The sequence below is a fragment of the Tiliqua scincoides genome, chromosome 12 (assembly GCF_035046505.1).
Source record: "Tiliqua scincoides isolate rTilSci1 chromosome 12, rTilSci1.hap2, whole genome shotgun sequence".
NCBI lineage: Eukaryota > Metazoa > Chordata > Lepidosauria > Squamata > Scincidae > Tiliqua > Tiliqua scincoides.
The window spans coordinates 6,946,498-6,968,850 of NC_089832.1; the positions used below are offsets into that span (position 1 = coordinate 6,946,498).

The 22,353-nt window shown below is 44.3% G+C and overlaps 1 protein-coding gene across 5 annotated transcripts in view; it reads right to left on the reverse strand.

The window, feature by feature from the left end:
• The window catches only part of SEPTIN6 (septin 6), a 61,832-nt gene that overhangs the window by 22,868 nt on the left and 16,611 nt on the right, over positions 1-22,353 (reverse strand). For 3 of the 5 annotated variants that reach the window (XM_066639868.1, XM_066639866.1, XM_066639867.1), the window contains exon 3: positions 277-472. In XM_066639868.1, the coding sequence (XP_066495965.1) occupies positions 277-472 (196 nt within the window). Of the gene's footprint in view, positions 1-276; positions 473-13,751; positions 13,816-19,074; positions 19,107-22,353 lie in introns of those variants that run through there. The other 2 variants (XM_066639870.1, XM_066639869.1) reach the window with 2 other exon arrangements.

Genomic DNA, 22,353 nt, shown 5'->3' on the forward strand with positions numbered 1-22,353 from the left:
AGGGCCAGAAAAAAATATAAAATTTATATAAATAAGAGATGGAACTTAGATGAGTGTATAAATGGGCGAATTCAATCTCTGGCCCTTAGAACACCCTCCAGATACAACCAGAGCACAGCTCCAATCATGTTCGGTCAAGTGAGCCAGAGGCTTTGAGGGGAAAAGAGACTGGCCGCGGGCTGGATAGAGGCTTGTCGCAGGCTGTATCTGGCCCCTGGGCCGGGGTTTGGAGACCCCTGTATTATTTGATCAGTAACCTAACAACACTAGGCTTACCTGTCCTCTTTGTTAATCTGATCCCCAAAGCCAACTGTGCTAACAATGGTCAGTTTCAGGTGAACATTGCTCTCCTGAAGATCATAAGTACTGGATTTCAGCTGAACTCCTGGTTGTGAGTGAGAGGCCTGCTCTCCTTCAAACTTGGTGTTGAAAAGGGTGTCCATCAACGTTGACTTCCCAAGGCCGGTTTCCCCTTTTGAAAGAGGAAAAAAAAAAATCACTGTTATTCCATTGTGAATTTTAAGTTGCAATCCTATCCATACTTTCCTGGGAGTAAGCCTGTCATGAATATGTACAGTTTAGGCCTAGGTTAGCATGTGAAGCCTGAACCAAACTAAGTCAGTAACGGAGAAGTGGCTAGCAGTTCCTAGCTGCAAGAATGTGAATAAACAAACAAAAAGATGGTTGTCTCTCCTTTGCTGGCCAGAAAGGACAGACAACAAGAATTACAACCCATTGGAATGTTTAACACCTCAGTAGACTGAGGGGCGCCTGATCAAGCAGAGCAGAATGCAGCTGGGGATCTCCAGTTGGGAGGGGTGAGAACTAGGAGGGCTAGCAACCAGACCCACTCCAAGAAGGTTCTATCCTCAAAAGTTTCTGATTGGACAGTCTAAATAAGTATGAAGTCACCTCAGTACTATTAGCATGAGAAGTATAATAATGAGTGCCCCAAGGGGTGTGTCCAGTTCTTCTTGGGTAGAGGTTCTGGGTGCAACATCTTGCATGCTGGGAGCCCCATTGTCCAACATGGGTATCTAGCCTCACAGGTAGCCTGGAGCTAAGAGATCTACAAGAGTGACTGACCCAGGTGAGTGATAGGTCACCTATCACAGGTCATCTATCACAGATAGATCACCTATCACTGGGTGACCCAGGTGAGCGATAGAGATAGCCAGCTAGCTTCATTATTTTATTATTATTTATATATATATTATATTATTATTTTATTATTATTTATATTATAGCTTCATTATTTTATTGCTGATATGTTTCCTAGATGTTTATGCCTCTAGCATTTGCTGCCTTATGTAACCTTATGTACTTAATAAACTAAAATCTCTTTTACTAAGTTGTTTCATTGCCTGTTGGGGACAAAGGTTCGGAATCCTGCCTAGCCGTTCAGCAAGCTACCAAGTGCTCATTGAGGTCTAGTAACTTGAGGACTGAAGCTTTAATTGGAGAAAGCGCTCAGTGCCTGCAAGGATAGAATTAAGCCTAGAGGGTCTCAGTGTCCCTGGACTGAGGCACTGGCACATACAGGGTGGTGGCAGCACTACTGGATGGGGGGGCCTTAAGGGCTTTAGGGTTTGAGAACCAAGAACTCTGAGCACCCCAAACCCCCCTAAGTTTACGACAAAGCCCTATTGACTATAATGGGACTTACTTTTCAGTAGACAGGCATAGGACTGAGCTCTCAATGTTGTAAATAACTGTGATATAGATTTCTACAAACTGAGCTTTTAATGTGATTTTATATAAAACAATTGTATACAATTAATATATGCACGAAAGAGGAAAGGGTAGGTCAACAGGACTGTGTGGGTTGGTCACTTTTGCAGAATTATTGCAAAGCTGGATTCACTGTAATTGGTGAGCAGGGAGGAAATTCCAGGTTCCAAACCCACCAAGCACCTTGAGAACCAGGATGGTGTAGTGGTTCAGGAGTTAGACCCGGCAGATCCGGTTCAAATACCTGTTCAGCCATGAAGCTTCCTGGGTGACCTTGGGCCAGTCACTCTCTCTCTCAGCCTCACTTACCTCACAGGGTTGTTGTGAGGACAAAAATGGAGGAAGAGCCATGTACACCCCGGTGGGCTACTTGGAGCTGCTATTTTCAACCATTGTGCTGTGGCACACTGGTGTGCTACGAATGGTTGACATGTGTGCCACGGGTGCCTATTAGTAGGGCCACTGGGGAATGTGAGCCCCTGGCCAACAGTGAAGGTGCCTTGTCAATTGTCCAAAAACGGATGGTGCGCCTTGACAATTTTAGCACCTTCTCAGTGTGCCATGAGATGGAAAAGGTTGAAAAACACTGCCTTGAAGGAAGGGTAATATAAACATGTGAAAGATAAATAAATAAAATGTAATGAAGAGGAATCAGAAATGAATGAAATTAATTAGGAACAGGGAATATGTGTTTTTTTATGCACCTATGTTATATTCAGAAGCTTTAAAAAAAAGCACTGAAATGAACCGTTAATCGCTTGTAGAAACTACTCGAAAGCACTTAACGTGGGTGTGTGTGTGTGTGTGTGTGTGTGTGTGTGTGTGTGTGTGTGTGTGTGTGTGTGTGTGTGTGTGTACAAGCGCGCGCGCGCGCATGTGTGGGTTTACCTTGGCCAAGGGGCTCCATCAAAACTGATCAAGCAGGATGTTGCAACTCGCGGCTGATTTGTCCAGCCCTTCATAGTACATTAATGCACTGACACAAATTTCCTGCCTCACAGATCAGGAAAGTATTTGTCCGCTGGGAGCAGCAGTGGGCAACCTGAGCCGCTGCACAACAGAAATGCTGTTTCCCCCAGCCTTTTAGTGCCTCCAAAAGGAAGCAAGGGGATGGAAAGGACGTGAAAGGCAAGAGGGTGGCTCATTCCCTGGAAAGGAATTGGATTACAGAGGAAGATTCTTAGCTGCAGCAGAAAGCCTACTCTGTAAAACAAAGTTATTTTTATGCATTTGTGTACAGACTTTTCACCTGCCTTCCCACGGTTTACGCTCAAAATGGCTTACCAAAGGAGTAACCATAAGAGAATCAATAAAATTAGCAACTCCAGCAGCCAGAACCTACAGCAGCAAAAAATCATGTAAGCAAAAACCTGCATTTTAAAAAATATATTAAACATTAAATATTTTAAATCTGCTTTTTGACAAAAAGTCTGAAGTGGGTGGCAAAATGTGTTTTAAAAAAGCACAATGCAAAATTAGGTTTAAAAATAATTAAAAAAACACCAATTTGTAGCCATGTTCATCAGAGAACTAGACATGGGAGGGAAGGAAGGGGAGAGAAGGGCATTTAGGGCAACCCTAACTATTGTTGGTTCCTAATGGTATTTTACTGTATTTGTCAGGGATGTGCCAGAGCCTCAGGCCAAGTCTTGAGTTGCCCACAACTCATCAAGGTGGCTGATGGGACTCGTCCAAAGCGGTTTATAGAGTCATTTTGACCAAGTCTTTTTGAAAAGTGAGACAAGCCTTGGAAGTGACAAAAAAGCAAACAAGCAAGCACACACACAGAACAAGGTTGCAAGTGCACACAAAAGTGAGTCTTGACTTGAATTTATTTAAGTCTTTTCATTTTTAGGGTAAAATCCCTGAGTCAGCGCCCAAGTTTTTGACATGCGTGACTCAAATCCGTAAGAATCACAAAAAAATATGTGTTTTCATGACTCAAATCAGTGCCCAAGTCTTGGTCCATCCCTGATATTTGTGGATTTGGTATCATTAGTAGTTAAAGAGTTGGTGTAGTGTAATGGTTTAGAAAGTGAGCTGAGAATCAAGACTTTCCCTATTCAAATCTTGCCTCTTCTTTTAGGCAAGCCTTAGTTTTCCCTACATGCAACATAGTACATCGTTTATGCACAAATGTATGCTCATCCTTTACCTTACCAAAGGAAAATTCACGAACATTTTTAACACACTGCAGAACTGCTGCAAGCATAAGGGAAAGGCATAAGCATCTCACAAAAACCCTTGACTTCCGATGGGCAGACTTCCCTCAAATGAGGAGGCTGGTTAGAAGGAGGTTGAAAGGGAAGGTCTCCAGAGTGCATGGAGGCTGCTTAAAACAACAGTAATAGAGGTCCAGCAGAAGTGTATACCGCAAAGGAAGAAGGGCTGCACTAAGTCCAGGAGGGTGCCCGCATGGCTAACCAGCCAAGTTAGAGAGGCTGTGAAGGGCAAGGAAGCTTCCTTCTGTAAATGGAAGTCTTGCCCTAATGAAGAGAATAAAAAGGAACAAACTGTGGCAAAAGAAATGTAAGAAGGTGATAGGGGAGGCCAAGAGAGACTATGAGGAACACATGGCCAGCAACATTAAGGGGAATAATAAAAGCTTCTTCAAATATGTTAGAAGCAGGAAACCCGCCAGAGAAGTGGTTGGCCCTCTGGATGGTGAGGGAGAGAAAGGGGAGATAAAAGGAGACTTAGATGGCAGAGAAATTGAATGAGTTCTTTGCATCTGTCTTCACGGCAGAAGACCTCAGGCAGATACCGCTGCCCAAACGGCCCCTCCTGACCGAGGAATTAAGTCAGATAGAGGTTAAAAGAGAAGATGTTTCAGGCCTCATTGATCAATAAGTCACCGGGCCCTGATGGCATCCACCCAAGAGTTATTAAGAAATTGAAGAATGAAGTTGCTGATCTCTTGACTAAAATATGCAACTTGTTCCTCAAAACGGCCATAGTATCGGAAGATTGGAGGATAGCAAATGTCACGCCTATCTTTAAAAAGGGAAACAGGGGGGACCTGGGAAACTATAGGCCATTCAGCCTAACATCTGTACTGGGTAAGATGGTGGAATGCCTCATCAAAGATAGGATCTCAAAACACATAGACGAACAGGCCTTGCTGAGGGAGAATCAGCATGGCTTCTGTAAGGGTAAGTCTTGCCTCACGAACCTTATAGAATTATTTGAAAAGGTCAACAGGCATGTGGATGTGGGAGAACCCATAGACATTATATATCTGGACTTTCAGAAGGCGTTTGACATGGTCCCTCACCAAAGGCTACTGAAAAAACTCCACAGTCAGGGAATTAAAGGGCAGGTCCTCTTCTGGATTGAGAACTGGTTGAAGACCAGGAAACAGAGAGTGGGTGTCAATGGGCAATTTTCACAATGGAGAGAGGTGAAAAGCGGTGTGCCCCAAGGATCTGTCCTGGGACTGGTGCTTTTCAACCTCTTCATAAATGACCTGGAGACAGGGTTGAGCAGTGAAGTGGCTAAGTTTGCAGACGACACCAAACTTTTCCAAGTGGTGAAGACCAGAAGTGATTGTGAGGAGCTCCAGAAGGATCTCTCCAGACTGGCAGAATGGGCAGCAAAATGGCAGATGCGCTTCAATGTCAGTAAGTGTAAAGTCATGCACAGTGGGGCAAAAAATCAAAACTTTAGATATAGGCTGATGGGTTCTGAGCTGTCTGTGACAGACCAGGAGAGAGATCTTGGGGTGGTGGTGGACAGGTCGACGAAAGTGTCGACCCAATGTGTGGTGGCAGTAAAGAAGGCCAATTCTATGCTTGGGATCACTAGAAAACGTATTGAGAATAAAACGCCTAATATTCTAATGCCGTTGTACAAATCGATGGTAAGGCCACACCTGGAGTATTGTGTCCAGTTCTGGTCGCCGCATCTCAAAAAAGACATAGTGGAAATGGAAAAGGTGCAAAAGAGAGTGACTAAGATGATTACGGGGCTGGGGCACCTTCCTTATGAGGAAAGGCTACGGAGTTTCGGTCTCTTCAGCCTAGAAAAGAGGCGCCTGAGGGGAGACATGATTGAGACATACAAAATTATGCAGGGGATGGACAGTGGATAGAGAGATGCTCTTTACACTCTCACATAACACCAGAACCAGGGGACATCCACTAAAATTGAGTGTTGGGAGAGTTAGAACAGACAAAAGGAAATATTTCTTTACTCAGCGTGTGGTTGGTCTGTGGAACTCCTTGCCACAGGATGTGGTGATGGTGTCTGGCCTGGACGCCTTTAAAAGGGGATTGGACAAGTTTCTGGAGGAAAAATCAATTACAGGTTACAAGCCATGATGTGTATGTGCAACCTCCTGATTTTAGAAATGGGCTATGTCAGAATGCCAGATACAAGGGAGAGCACCAGGATGAGGTATCTTGTTATTTGGTGTGCTCCCTGGGGCATTTGGTGGGCTGCTGTGAGATACAGGAAGCTGGACTAGATGGGCCTATGGCCTGATTCAGTGGGGCTGTTCTTATGTTCTTATGGAAAGAGTTGGATTCATGACATCACAGGCACTAGCCAATAGATGTGCCTACTATAGTGCAAACAGCACCATGGCAAAAACCTGAAGACTTTTTTTTTTTAGTTCTTGTCTTGGGGATAGTAATGAAGATGCTTGGATAGAGGTGACAGTTGCCACCAAATCCCTCCTGCAACTCTCAAAATGCTATCTCTGCTTTTGATCACAGAGATTAATATACAAGTTGACAGCAGAAAGCAAAGATGCCCTTTTGGAAGGATGTTCTAATTTTCACAGGGGATTCCAAGAACACTGGAGTGTGTAGCGTACATGTAGTAAGAAAAAGAATAATCCAGTTTTGACAATCCTGGGGTGTTCCGTGCAAACTAGTGCCAAATAACTGATGTATACAGGGGAGATTAGAAGTGAAGGAGGGCCAGTGTCAACATTTGGAGAGATGTCAGCAAGTCGGAAGAATCGGGACGCAAGCACAGATCTATCTGTAAAACACTGTAACCATCCTTGCTCTGAAACTCTGTGTGTGTGTGTGTGTGTGTGTGCGCGCGTGTGAGAGAGAGAGAGAGACAAGGAAAATATGGCAGGGGAACAATCAGGGCGAAAGGAGCCAAGATCAGAGACAAAAACAGACGGGCAAGCTGTGCTTCAATGCTGGCATAAGAAAAAAACAGACACATCACAGCATTCACTCCTGCAGGGAACCTCCTCAGTCAAGGGCCTTGTCGGTACAAGGCCACCAATAGGGGATGCAATTCTTGCTTGTATGGCAGCAAGCAGGCTTTGCAACTGCCAATTTGGGATTTAGCGGCTTACAACAGGGGTATCCAAACCCCGGCCCTGGGGCCACTTGCGGCCCTCATAAGAACATAACAGCCCCACTGAATCAGGCCATAGGCCCATCTAGTTCAGCTTCCTGTATCTCACAGCGGCCCACCAAATGCCCCAGGGAGCACATCAGACCTGCATCCTGGTGCCCTCCCTTGCACCTGACATAGCCCATTTCTAAAACCAGGAGGTTGCACATACACATCATGACTTGTAACCCGTAATGGATTTTTCCTCCAGAAACTTGTCCAATCCCCTTTTAAAGGCATCCAGGCCAGATGCCGTCACCACATCCTGTGGCAAGGAGTTCAACAGATCAACCATACGCAGTAAAGAAAAAGAAAGTAAAGAAATATTTTCTTTTGTCTGTCCTAACCCTCCCAACGCTCAGTTTTAATGGATGTCCCCTGGTTCTGGTGTTATGTGAGAGTGTAAAGAGCATCTCTCTATCCACTTTATCCTTGCCATGCATAATTCTGTATGTCTCAATCATGTCCCCCCTCAGGCGCCTCTTTTCTAGACTGAAGGGGCCCAAACGCTGTAGCCTTTCCTCATAAGGAAGGTGCCCCAGCCCAGTAATCGTCTTAGTTGCTCTCGTTTGCACCTTTTCAATTTCCACTATATCCTTTTAGAGATATGGCAACCAGAACTGGACGCAATACTCCAGGTGTGGCCTTACCATCGATTTGTACAACGGCATTATAATATTAGCTGTTTTCTTCTCAATACCCTCAAAGCCTTGAGGCCTCTCAATGCGGCCCCTCAGTGAGCCCCCAGTCTCCAATGAGCCTCTGGCCCTCCAGAGATTTGTTGGAGCCCATACTGGCCCGACGCAACTGCTCTCAGTACGAGGGTGACTGTTTGACCTCTAGCATGAGCTGTGGGATGAGGGCTCCCTCCACTGCTTGTCTGTGATGCAACTGCAGCAGCAAAGGAAAGGTTGGCCTTGGTTTGTGCAAGGCCTTTTATAGGCTTTGAGGTATTGCAAGACCTTCATTCATTCATTTAAGTTCATCTTTAATATATTCATGTAGGTAAATTTGTAGGTAAACCGCTTTGTGAACTTTTAGTTGAAAAGCAGTATATAAATACTGTTAATAATAATAATAATAATAATAATAATAATAATAAATAAATTTATGTAAACATATTCAAATTTGAAATGTAAATTACAGTGATGCCTCGCTAGACGAATGCCTTGCGCAACGAAAAACTCGCAAGAAGAAAGTGTTTTGTGATTTTTTGGGTGACTCGCAAGACAAATTTTTCTATGGCCGTGCTTTGCAAGACAATTTTTTTTGCATTTTTTTTTGTTTTGGTTTGTTTTAAATCACACAACCGTTAATACCCAGGATGCATTGAAGTTTTGTGCTTGAAATTTTCAAAATCCTCTGTACAGTATGTATGCCTTCAAAGAGCACTTAATAAACACTTTGTAAACCAAATTTGACTTTGTTCTGACATTTTTGCCCATAGGAACGCATTAAATTTCAATGCATTCCTATGGGAAACCGCGCTTCGCAAGACGAAATTTTCGCAATACGAAACGACTCGCGGAACGAATTAATTTCGTCTTGCGAGGCATCACTGTAATTCTTTTTTTCCCCGGCCCCCGACACAGTGTCAGAGAGATGATGTGGCCTTCCTGCCAAAAACTTTGGACACCCCTGGCTTCGAAGAACAGCCCTGCTGGATCAGGCCAGCACCTTTGCCCTCTGCTTCTGCCACAGTGGTGGAAGCCCCTCCTCAAGCAGGATGTGAAGGCACTTCTCTGCACCATGTCTTCATTAATCGATTGCAGTGGTTCTCAAACTTTTTAGCACTGGGACCCACTTTTTAGAATGAGAATCTGTCAGGACCCACCGAAGAGATGTTATGTCCGGAAGTGACATCATCAAGCAGGAAAATTTTTAACAATCCTAGGCTGCAATCCTACCCACACTTACCCAGGAGAAAATCCTATTTACTATCATTGTTAAAAGCATATACATAGTAGCCTGTTAAAAGTACAGTATCCCCAAATGCAGTCATATACCATAGTAGCATCAAGTCTTTTTATTATAAAAATTAAAATATTGAAATGAATGGGGACCCACCTGAAATTGTCTCACAACCCACCTAATGAGTCCCAACCCACAGTTTTGTTTCCAGGATGGCCCCAAACAAAGTTGTGGTGCAGGCACAGGATGGAGCTAGGCAACGGCAACCTTTTGTGGCAGCAGCCTCTCCGCACAGGCAACACATCCACATTTGACCCAGAAAGAGAGTGCACTGAACACTGGAATGCAGACGACAACATCAGTCCCTTCTTCAGGGTAGCACATTCCATTCTTACCCCAAATCCCCTCTGGTAATTGACAAGTCACAGGGCATAACTATACCACAAAAATGTATTACCGCTTTCCTACCAGTTTCAGCTGTCATGGCTTCCCCCCTCCCCCAGAGTCCTAGGAATTGCACTTGACAGCGACCACAATTCTCCTGAGCATCCTGCCCCTCAACTGAACTCTCGTTTCCTTACGGAAGAGCAAATAACTATAAAGCCATTTATTTCTGTAGTACAGACAGTCCCTGAAAGTACATGGGCAACCTCTTTTTTTCCCCTTCTCAATTCCTCATTTCTAGCAGGAAGGGCACCCTTCAGCAGCAAATCACAAGCTGTGTCTGAATAATAATAATAATAATAATAATAATAAAACAAGAATAATTTGTGTAGTGTCTTCAAGTGCACAAAGCACTTTCGCAGCAAGATAATACATGCATGTCTGCAACAATTTTGTATGGCATTATCCCCATACTGCAGATGGAAGGGTTGAGGCTGGAAGAGAGTGGAGACTGGGATAAGGCTCCCAACTTAGTTCAGAGGCAGAGGTGAGATCAGAACTGGGGTCTTTTTGATTTGTAGTTTGGTCTCTTAGCCACAACTGCACACCAGTCCTCTGTAACACAGGGCCATGGGTTGAAATACCCCCTCCCCCCCACTAATACAGCTGGCAAAGGTTTCCAAATGAGAGCTAAAAGGCAGTACTCAAGCCTGACTGTATTAGTGGAAAATACTGGTGAGATGGAACACTGACCCATCAAAAGGATTTCCTGCTTCCTCACAAACCAAGCGTTTGTCGCTCCACAATGTGTACCTTGCATCAGAGAACCAGAGCCTGCCAATTACTGTCTACTCATAGGCATTAATTATCCGGCTGCAGCCCAGCTGGAGACACTGTTCAAGCAGGCTTCACATGCAGGGAATGGAGGCAAAGTTGAGGTGCCAGCATTTGAACAAAGCACTGGTGAAACGGAACACTGGAAACCTGGCCTCCGCGCAAGCCTCCATTCACACTTTTGAGAAGTCGCTCTCCAAGGGTCACACGTAGCATAGGCCAGGGGCCAGCGCTCCAACACTCATGGAATATTTGAGTGTTGCAACGTGGGTGGAACCCTCTCCAGAAGGGAGATCCGTGCTGAATTTCTAAACAGCGTGCAGGGCCTCCATCCAGCACGGAAGTCACACCCACTAACTCAGGCTTCTAAGTAACCAGCTGCTCAACACCTGGAGCAACAACAGTAGCTGGGCAAAAAAAAAAAAAAATATTTCTTTACCCAGCGTGTAATTCGTCTGTGGAACTCCTTGCCACAGGATGCAGTGATGGTGTCTCCCCTAGATGACTTTAAAAGGGGATTGGACAGATTTCTGGAGGAAAACTCCATCACAGGTTATAATCCATGACTGTACATGCAACCGCCTGGTCTTAGAAGTCAGCTACCACAGAGTGCAAGGTGCAAGGTAGTAGCAACAGGATGCATGTCTCTTGCTGTCTTGTGTGCTCCCTGTGGCATCTGGTGAGCCACTGTGAGGTACAGGAAGCTGGACAAGATGGGCCTTTGGCCTGATCCAGTGGGGCTGTCAGATTCTTGTTAGCTCTGGTAGTGATTTAAGGTCACCCCAGTTCTTCTTTCTGCCTCCCCACCCCCCACCTCAGTGGTTTGAATTTTCTTCAACTATCTTTCCTGGACCCTGGTTCAAATCCCAAGCCAGCCACATTTGGAGGCTTGTGCGTGCATGCATAAACCTCCAAAATATGTCAATTATTGTACAAGATTGGCTCCACCTCCCCAAGGCAGCATTTTGTGACACAGCCTCCCCAGGCTGCCATTTCACGCTATGCTTAATAGTGGTCAATAAATACTAAGGGAATTTATTGTTAACAGAATTTACCATATTACCTAGTGCAAATCGCCATTAGACAAGTAACTGGAAGCTTCATAATACTGATAAACTGGTAACGTTCTTGACTTCCATTGACTCCTGTTTTGGGAGTGAGTGCAACATCTGGATCTTGTTCACAAACATACCATGTTGCTACATCAAGGGCTGACTTGGATTATTCTGATGGCAGGGAAGGTACCCCTTCCCCTCCCCATGGTACCCCTTGTATGTAACCCCATTGATCCCATAGACTCATTATCTGTGAATCTGCTATCCACAAGGGTTTTCAGTAACCTGACCCTAGCAAATAATGGAAACTGACAGTATTTGCATTTCTTTGCAATAAAGGCAGTTTCATACATTTGGCCAAGGATCTCCAAGAGCTGGAAAATCAAGCAACTGTTGATGAACGAAGGGACACGCAGGTGTGACTATGCTGTTGAAGATCCAGCACTGCACAGAACACATTTGCCTTCCCTTACATCACCTCCGGCACAATGCTTTTCACTGGTGTCACTTCACACATTCAGCTATCAAGTGCACAGCAGTCAAACGTCATATACAGCAGTGTTTCTCAACCAGCGGTATGGGTACCACCAGTGGTACTTAAGATGGTATCTGGTGGTACTTATGGGAACCCTGGACACCTGCCTCATGACAGCTAGATCAGAAACAAGAGAAAACTGAGGTAGGAGGCTCCAAAGCCTGCTTTTCCATGCTCAAAAAAGCCCTCCCATTCACCCTGAACTTCTTAATGGTGTTTGTTGCATTGCATCTGGCCTCCCAACCCAGAAGTAACTGGCAATGATGTGATCTCCAGTTACTTCCGGTGGTACTTCGAATAGGTGGACCATGCAAAGTGCTACAGCAGAGGATTAACGTTGAGAAACACTGACATACAATAAATTCTTGTTATCTACCCATTCTGACATAGCAGGTTCACTTATCTGCTACTATAAAAGTGTAACCCATTTTGACACACACACGCACACACGCACACTCTCTCTCTCTCTCTTTGTGGCCGTACAGTGATGAAAAAAATTGAGACACTTATTGTGCAGTGTCAACACAAGCTCCTTCAAGGGTAGGAAGCTGTGATATTCGTAAATTTGTGTGTGAATTTGCAACGGAAAGTGTATGTACTGTAGTATGGGAATGGTTATTTACAAGAACGGAACATGAAATGATGTTCATGGTAACCAGTAGTGAAAGGGTATAGGGAAGAGGGTCACAGGAAGCTAACCCCATTTGCCCCATAAGCTCAATGCTTCAGTAACTGCTGCTTCCATTACTGTGGGGTTTTTCAAGAATATAACCCCTGCAGCTACTAAGAATAGATTGCATGTATGTGTGAACCAGGTCTTTGCTGAGCTGGAAATACTCTGTTCTAGTTTCAGATATCCAGAGGCTAGTTGCAATTAATCACTGTTGAGTGAATACAACTCTGCACATGTTCAGAGGCATTCTCTCCTTATGATTTTGTATATTTCCAAGTGAATGTCTTAGCCTGAAACGAAACACTAGCAGGAATCTAAACGTGGGCCTTTTCATGGTGCTGGGAATTCAAATAACCACCTAGATGGCACAGAAAGAAGAACACTCTAAGAAAGATACCAGATGGTTGAATATACTAATCCCAAATTAGAATCTGCTTTTTTAAAAGAGAGTACCAGCCAATTCAAAGACCTTTTCCCACCAACGACAGTGAACCTAGACTTTTAAGGGCTGGATTCTTAGAAGTCCATCTACAAACATTCATAGTTGGTTTTTTGTTTTTTTTTTAACACTAGACAAAGTATTTTTGTTTAAACCCAAGAAGTACTAAGAAACCAGCAACATCAAAGTCCATTAAAAAGAAAATTCTGTTAAAATCTGGTGCCATGCAAAGCTGTTTAAAAAACGTGGATAATAAACATGCATCGAAGCATAAATATTTAATCTCCAAGGCCACAAAAGTGAAAACACAGCTAAACACAACATTCAAAACCTTCCAGGGAATAATAAAAAAATAGACACTCCCTACAGAGTCTGGAATTCAGAAGCTCGCAGAACTGAAAGCTGAGACACAAAACCCATTTGCACAATAAATTCATTGTGTAAAGCAGAAGGGCTTGCAAAAAGTGAATGCTGTCACAATTTAATTACAATTAGTGATTAGAGAGAGCAATACTCATATCTCATGTTATTCAAAACTGTAAACCATGTGGGGAAGGTCAGCCACAAAAACACTTTCAAGAAAAAGGATGCAGAAAGGGGAACAGGACTGACTGAAGAAGGCAAGCTTGAAAACCAAGAACCACACTGGACAACTGGTACCTGCAAATATCAACCCAACATGAAGAAGAGACATGGACTTCTTTTCCCTTTTGGAAAATAGTGAAGGAACTAAAATTTGTTAAGGTCTCTTTGCAAGCTGAATTAATATGGCTCAGGCTGCAATCTTACCCACACGTACATGGAAGCCCCATTAATTACAATGAGACTTACTTCTGAGTAGAGATGTGAAGGTCCAGAAAAAAAACAGAAAAATTCAGAAAAAAATGGGTTTTTTTCCATTTGTATTTTTCTGAAAAATTTTCTGAAAAAAGACTTTGTATTTTTCTGAAAAATTGAAGAAAAAAAGAAAAAATTGATTATGGAATGTTTTGTTTTAACATGATGAATAAAATATTTTAAGACAAGCTGTTCAAATATTTTCCAAATCCTTTCTAAAAAAATATGTATGGTATCAGATTACCACTGGACAAGTGGTCCTAGGACAAGCAGGTCCTAGGTTACAAACTGAATTCTTCAATGCAAGATGCATTTCTTCCTTTAGGAGGTGCTGCCATTGCCACAAGAAAAGAAAAGGTTTCAGTATTGTTTTTGCATGTGGGTGGCTATGTTTGGTTCTGTTCTGTCCTCTTCACAAGGCCTCAAAGCATTGGAAGAAAATAGAGCAAAAAAAAGGACCTGAAAGTATATACTTAATTTAAAAAGGTAAGAGTTTCCATTTATCAGATTCCAGAAAACTGAGGGCCCAAACCTGTCCAACTTTCCAGCACTGGTGCAGCTGCAATGCAGCCCTGAGGTAAGGGAACAAATGATCCCATACCTTGGGGAGTCCTCTGTGACAGCCTCCCTGCCACTGGATACAGTGCATGCCCCACTGGCATGGCTGCACTGGCACTGGAAAACTGGATAGGATTGGGGACGGGCAAGTCCAATCCTGAGCTGCCCGGAGCGCCCAGGCTCGGCGGCATCACAAAGGGCTGCTGCTGAATCCTGCGCCTCCCGCGCTACTGTGGGAGGCTCCTTGGGAGAAGGAGACATTCGCCCCCTTCCCCCGAGTAAGGTAAGCAGCCCCGCAATGGGGCTACTCACTTTACTGCCAACCTTTTGCAAAGGTGCGAGTAAAGGCGCTCGTGTAGGGCGCACAGGCCTACCCAAGTGCCCTGGATCCTGCGGAGCTCAGCTCCGCTGATTCTCCTCCTGCCCGCCCCCCCGGCACACCTCCTGCCCGTCCCCGCTGGCCTCCCTCCTCCCCGGAACGCCTTCCCCACACCCCATCCACACCCTCGCCTTCTGTTCTGCAGCGAGCCGCAGAACTTGGGCCACCGCCCAGTGCTGGGCTAGCACCGGCGGGAGCCCAGTGGTGAGCCCCGCAAACGTGCCTTATGGCATGTTTGCAACTGTGGCCAGCAGCACAGAGCCGTGCCACTGACCACAGGATTGGGCTCTGAATCATTTAGCTACATTAGTTCATCTTTATAACGTTTGTGTAAATAATGATTTAATTACTACTAATCTGGTTCTTTACTTCCCCTACCCACAACCATGGATTAGTGTCTCCTTGCAAACTAGCCATTAAATTATTTTTCTTTCCTACTCCCCTCAGGAAAATGGTGAGACCAACATCTAGCACATGGAGGCATTTTCACATTACAAGTTCTTCTGAGAAGAAAAATGTGATTTGCAAATATGGTCAGATAAAATATGCATTTTCAAATACTAGCAGGATGACAAAACACATTCTTGTATGTAACAACTGTCCTGTAGATGTTAAAAAATCCTTCATGGATCTAAGTGAAGAAGACCACAATGATGAAAATGCACATAGTTTTTCTCAACGTTCAAGAAGTCCTCTTTCTACTCCATCTGTAACATGGAGCGCCCTGTAACGTTAAATTTGTTTAATATGCTAGTTGTGATAATTTTATGCCAAGTCAAATTGTCCATAGTCATATTTTATGTTCCTAAACTAACAGAATGACTTTCAAGTTGGAAAAGAAAAAAAAAACTGCTAATGTAGCACTTTTTTCAATTTTTCCAAAAATTTCCATTTTCAAAATTTCTGGAAATTTTACATCTCTACTTCTGAGTAGACATGCATAGAGTTGGGCTTCTGGAATCTTAACAAACCTGTGGTCAAAGCCTTAAAATGCGGTGCTTGCAATACCCTGTAGAGCAGGGGTCTCCAAACTTTTTGGCCAGAGGGCTGCATCAAATATCTGGTGTTGAGGACCGGAAAAAAAAAATTTAAATATAAAATTTATTTAAATAATTTAGAGATGGAACTTAGATGAGTGAATAAATGAATGAATGGGCTCATTCATTCAACCTCTCTGGCCCTTGAACACCCTCCAGATGCAACCAGAGCATAGTTCCAGTCATGTTTGGCCAAGTGGGCCAGAGGCTTTCAGGGGACAAGAGGCTGGCTGCGGGCTGGATAGAGGCTTGCCGCACACCGCATCTGGCCCCCGGGCTGGGGTTTGGAGACCCTTGCTGTAGAGATCAAGGAACCTGGTGTGAACCAAGTCCAAGGAAGAGTACACTGTGTTCTGGGTGATGTGGATATATTGCCTCACATTAAAGTAATTAAGTGTTGACCTTGCATGTCTGAATCAACCACAAACACCCATGCGGGAAAAAGCGGGCAATGAACAGCTCTGTTGAGGTCTGGTGACATCTTCACTTGTCACAGTTCATTTCTTCATTGTTCCTTGTTTGCTGGTTTGGTTGCTTCTGTTCCTCTTGGCACCTGGGATTCCCCCACCCCTTGCCCCACACATTTGTAATAAGAAACAGAAAGCTGGAGCACCTACTTGCAAGTGTTTCTTTCAAGGAAAGGTGCTCTAGCCTGCAGTTTCACATGACTGGTTTCCAGAGGACAACAAAACTCATCACTATGTCTATTCAAACATCCTGGAATCAATGGAAGATAATTACCAGCTAAGGATAGAACTTAGGAACTGGGTCTAAGGAGAAAAGAGATAACCCCTTGGTGATACTATCAGATTTGTCTTCTATTAATTCCATAACCAGCCTACCACCTAAAATGAAATTCTAGCTGTACTTTTTATACAGACTCCTGCTTCTTTCCATATTTACATGCCACTTTTCAGCAAAAAAGGAGATGGTCTCAAAAGTGCTTTACAGAGCAAAAAGGTAGAGAAGATGGTTCCTTGTCTCTCTGAGGGACTCACAGCTTAACAAGAAACACAAGGGACACCAGCCTCAGACACTGTGACGGAATGAACAGTGACAGTAGCTCTTTCGCTACTATGACATTGGGACTTATAGCCTCTGTCTCAGTCTGCATGGGTCTCTGCCTAAGGATCTGTGGATTTAGATTTGTATTCTGATTAGACTGGTGGCATGTATTTCCACCATGCCCTCTTTTGCCCCTCCCCATTTTTTCCTGAAGGCAAAGCCTGAGGAAGGAGTTCTACGTAACTCCAAAGCAAAGCTAGCATACTGATCTTCAGTCTATTCTAATAAAGACATTGGCTGCTACTGGCCCTTTTTGGATGATGGCCAAGGAAGGAAAAGAGATTTAATGAGCTGCAGACTTCCTGGACCCTAATCAGGAGGAGATCCAGGCTGCCATCAGCTGTTCTGGGAGGAAGTGTATAGATTTATTACTTTCAAACTTCGGGTTTCCTGGAATTGAACCTTTTCAGAGCAATCCCAACCCTCACTGCAAAATCTACCCTGGATCTTTGCCCAGGCAACAGTTTCCTGACAGAGGTCACTGAGGTTCCAACATGCAATCTTTCACTGCTTGCCAAGACTAGGGAACCTTTGCCAAAAACTCCTCAAAAAATCCATTCCCAAAAAAGAGGGCAGGGCTTTGTGCTTGCCAGGCTACTAAGCTCTGATGAGCCAGCAGAAAGCATCCATCTAATTTCAGCATTTGAAACATTTCAAGATGCAAAAAAACAAACATGCTCTGCTGGCAACATGATGCTGTAGTAGCAGATTTGGGTGACTGAACACATTTCTAATTGAGGACACACATTTTTTGTTCCTGTTTGAAATTAAAAAGTATGTTCAAGCAAGGAAACCCAAAGATGGACAACAATGCAGTTCTTTTTCAAATAACTGATAAGCAGATGTAGTGTGTACTGGTGAGAAGGGAAGCTGTGAACCTGCAAGGTCCTCAATTCAAATTTCACCTTTGCCAGGGAGTTGCCATGGTGTCTTAAGCATGCTGTTGCCTAGGCTTCACTCCTCTAATAATCCTGACCTACCTTAAAATGTTGTTTTTTAAACAGATGATTTCCCCAAGTTCAAGTTAATGCTTTGAGGGCAGTGACAGTTTCTCCTTGCTCTAAATGCAACCACATCAGAACTTACTTTGAACCCAATTCGCCCATAACAGAATTCCAGGCTAATACAACACTGGTTTGCTCTGCATCCCCCCCAAAGGTGATAAATGAAACTCAGCTGCCCACCCTATTAGCTTTCTTTCTCTCCTGCACACACTAAACAAGATAGACAGCACAGTAAACTGCAAGAGACAGTAAAATGTTAATGTGACTGAGACACTGATCTAGAAGGCAGTTAGAAAGTTATCAAAACCAGATTCAAATAACCTATCTGGCCCAGTGCTAAGGTAAGCCCTGACCTGGAGGGTTTGTACAGGGAGATACCAGCAAGATCTGTTTGTTGCATTGAAAGCAGACGTGCTGGAGAAGCATGGAAACTGCCTTAACCAGGGTATGCTGAAGGCAGATGGAAAACTCAACCACAGTTAACACAAAAGGTTAGCAAACCCACTGCAAACAAGAGTATCACACCATAGTGTACAGCTGGTCTCTAACCATGCAACTGGCATGAGAAATAGTACAACGTAATGCTTAATCATGTTTTTGTTCCTTAACTATGGTTAAATATTCTATCTGAATACCTCAAGTATGGCTAAAATTTGCAAACCAGGGTGTGATATTATGGTTTACAAACCAGAGTTTGCACTAACCATACTTAACTATTCATATGCAGCCAATCTTTAATTACATGCTTGAGATAGGCAGACTTAATACTTGACCATGTTTACACATCATGCCTGCACTGAGCTTGCAAACCATTTTGGGTAACCAGGTTACTCAAGCTCAACTATATTTTGAATCTGGTGAAAAGCTTTTCCCACTACGAAATCCAGAAGGCTGTTATTTTGAAAGCTCTCTTATATTTCTAAACCTCGCACTTGTAAAATTTAATTAAACATACAGCTGACTTGCATCTGGTGGGAAATTGATTTGCAGGAAGAGAAGGAGGTGAAAGAGGGAGCACACCTGTGTTTTTCCATAGTCCATCAAAGGTGACTTGCAAATCTCAAAAATAAAGGTGTTTAAGGAGGACTTTACAATAAACTATTTGTCGTACCAGTGAAGGCCAATGAAGGGGCCAGTGAAGGGGTGTAAAACTCATTTCATATAGTGGGACAAATAGCAGTTATGCTGCTTGCTGAGTGCTGGAAGTGAAATCATTAAGCAGGAAGTGACATAATTAAGCAGATGATGGCCAGAAATAAGTACTTTGTTCTCACCTAGAAACTCATCAGCTGCAAATGACAGAAGAGGAAATGTGCAAACCTTGTTCATAATTTCAAGAGCCCAATTATCATGCTGGGAGAGTCCAGTTATAACAGGGGGTAGAGAAATTGCTTCTGGGGGTCGCATCCAGCTTGTGGGCCTTATGGTTTGACACCCCTGCAATAAACAAATAAATTTAGCAACAATCAAAAGCGGGTCTCTCCAAACCCCAGCCCGCGGGTCAGATCTGGGGTTTGGAAGAATCCTTCCCCCCTCCCCCCCCCCAGGAGCGGCACATACCATTCTAGCATGCCACGGTTCTTCTTGTCCCCTGATTGGGACAATGTGACACTCAGGGCAATCGCATCTGCCTGGTAATCTGGGCGCAATGCCTGCTGGGGCATTGCACCATAGATGTGACTACCCAGTGCATCACATCATCCCAAATTGGGAACAAGAAGAGTCACAGCGTCCTGGTTTGGGTAAGTGCCGTTCGTAACAGTAAAGGATTTCCTGGTCTGCAGTGGTCTCCAGTTTGGGGACTGCTGATCCAAGGTGAAGAACAGTTGCCGGGGGGAGGTGGAGGGTTTTATCAACAGAAGAGACGGAATAGACTGAGAAATCCATCTGAGTTCCAGAGCAAACTCTGGCCAAAGAAATGAACCACAGAGACACATGCAGGGAAGCGCCGACAACAACTGGTCAGAGATCATGCGATGCTGCCTGCCCATATAAAAGGCTTCCGTATTAAGCTTTCCGACAGCTCTGAGCACCACAGTCTTTTCTTGGCGGCTGCACTGCTTGCAAGAGCCTGCCCTCAACTCTGCCGTCTCTTGGCTTTTCTTTCCACCCCCAGCTTGACAGCAAAGGCGCTTGACAGCTCCCGCAACTTTGAAGAGGCAGAGTCAGACATTAATGGTGGTGCTTCATGACCCGGAGTTAATCAGGTTTGCAGTCCGGGAGTGTACCTGGATCCAGAGCTGCATCAAGGAGCCAGGATGGCAGCTACAGCGAAAAAAAGTGCTTGGTGGACGCTTCATTTGATCTACAGGCTGCCAGCCTCTCCTAGATCACAGGACTCAGGCAACTAGTACCTGGGCTTTTGTGAAGACTAACTACTGCAACATGCACTGAAAGATTAAGAAGGTGCTCCATGAACAAGTGGAGGGCTTCTCCATGCAATCTGAAACCCTGGATGAACAGGCTTTTGAAGTCTGCACAATAATAACAATAACAATAAACTTTATTTGTATCCCGCCCTTCTCCCTAAAAGGGACCCAGGGCGGTTCACAACGTATAACAACAGTTTTCAAAAGCATGATTTAACAAGATAAAAACATATTAAAAACACATTAACAGAGGCCATAAAAAAAGTAGTCAGAATAAAGTCAGAATAAAAAGAGCATAAAACAGCAAGTCATAGAGGAATCCAGCCTGTAAAAAGAAACTAAAAGATGTATAAAAAAGTTAAGAAGGCCATGGAATCAGAAGGCTTGTTTAAAGAACAGGGTCTTCAGGCCTCGCCGAAAAAACTCAAGAGAGGGAGCCTTTCTCAAGTCAAGGGGAAGGGAGTTCCACAACGTTGGTGCCACTACTGAGAAGGCCCTATTTCTTGCTGCCACCCCATGAACCTCCTTGGGCAGCGGCACTTGTAAAAAGGCCTTCTCTGATGACCTGAGAGGACGAGCCAGATTGCACAGGCGATCAATTAAATAAAGGCCCACACAATCAGTGGACTGAATCCTAGAATATGCTTGCAGCAGAATAACGAGGTGGAATAGCTAGGACCACTTCAAGATAAAGAGAAAATATGCTACATCAGTGTTTCTCACCAAGCAGTATCAGTGCCACCAGTGGTACTTGAGGTGGCGCCCGTTGGTACTCAAGGGATCCCTGGACTCCAGATGCCCGGCAGTGAGACCAGGAATGCAACACCACAAACAGCGGTAGGAGGCTCAGCTAGGCAGGCAGAGCTGCAAAGCATGCTTTTCTGTGCTCAGAAAAGCCCTCCTGTCCACACTGAGCTTCTTACTGGTGTTTGTAGTGACACATCTGGCCTGCCAACCCAGAAGTAACTGGCGATGATATTATCGCCTTTTACGTGCAGTGGTACTTCAAATAAGTAGACCATGTGACGTGGTATGGGCAAACATCAAGCAACACTGAGTTACATCGTTATCCATGGGGGATCCGTTCCAGGAGCCCCTATGGGTACCAAATTCTGTGGATAATGAAATACGCCGGGAGCCTGCATGGCACTGCAATTCCTTACCTGGGGGCTGTGCCCTGCCCTCTGGAGGTCACCCATGGTCTCCAGAACACCGCCTGGACGTGACTAGAAAGATTCATGCCAGCAAACCAGAATTGTCTTCCTGTCATGTCCAGAAGGTCCTCCAGTTGCAGACTTGGCATCTGTAGATATTCAAATCCGCAGATAAGGAGGGCCCACTGTACTCTCCTCCAAATTCCCTGTGATTAAAACACTACTACATCAGGGATAAAGACTCTCACCTTGCCTGATCCCTACTGCACTAATTTTCTACCTGAAGGGATTGGGGGGAAAAAACGGCAACATAACAGAACATTTTTTTAAAAAGTGGTTTTCCACCTGCAATAAATGGAAATGGTACAGTCCATTCCACCACTTTAGGAATCTACCACCTCATTCTGTTCCCTGTCATTCTGTTAGACCAGCCCTCAATCTTTTAACAGGAAGAGACAATCCACAAAATAAAATGAAACATAGCAACATTTTTAACACTGCCTCTCGCAGACATCAGCAATCAATCTATACTCAGGATGGGAGAATAACCGAGTCAAGGCACTCTGGAGTCTCCCTCTCTTGCTGTCCCTAAAGACTGGGCTCCTCCTTCTCTTGCAGCTGCCACTGTCTATTAATGTTACCTTGAAAACTAGAGCGATGCCTGCTACTTCTCCAGCTAGCTACATTTAGCTACACAAGCAGGTTCATAGACCAGCAGTCAGCCCCACAGTTGCCACAGTTTATGCACAGAACAAAAAGAATCAAAGCAAACATCATGCCAGAGATGCAGGATCAGATCTCCTAATTTCTACTTAAAAAAAAAAGAATTTAAAGCACCCATGGGCAGGGAAGAGATGCTCCAATTTCTACTGAACTAGTGGCATTGAGAGCACGTGTATTTAACCTTCCCCCTCCCCATGCTGATTTCCTGACCTAAATGCCACCCCAAATCTGCAAGGTGACACTAGCTCCACTGGGGAAACACAGTCACAGACAGTACTAAGTGCCTGCATTTTCTTTTTCTCCAGTA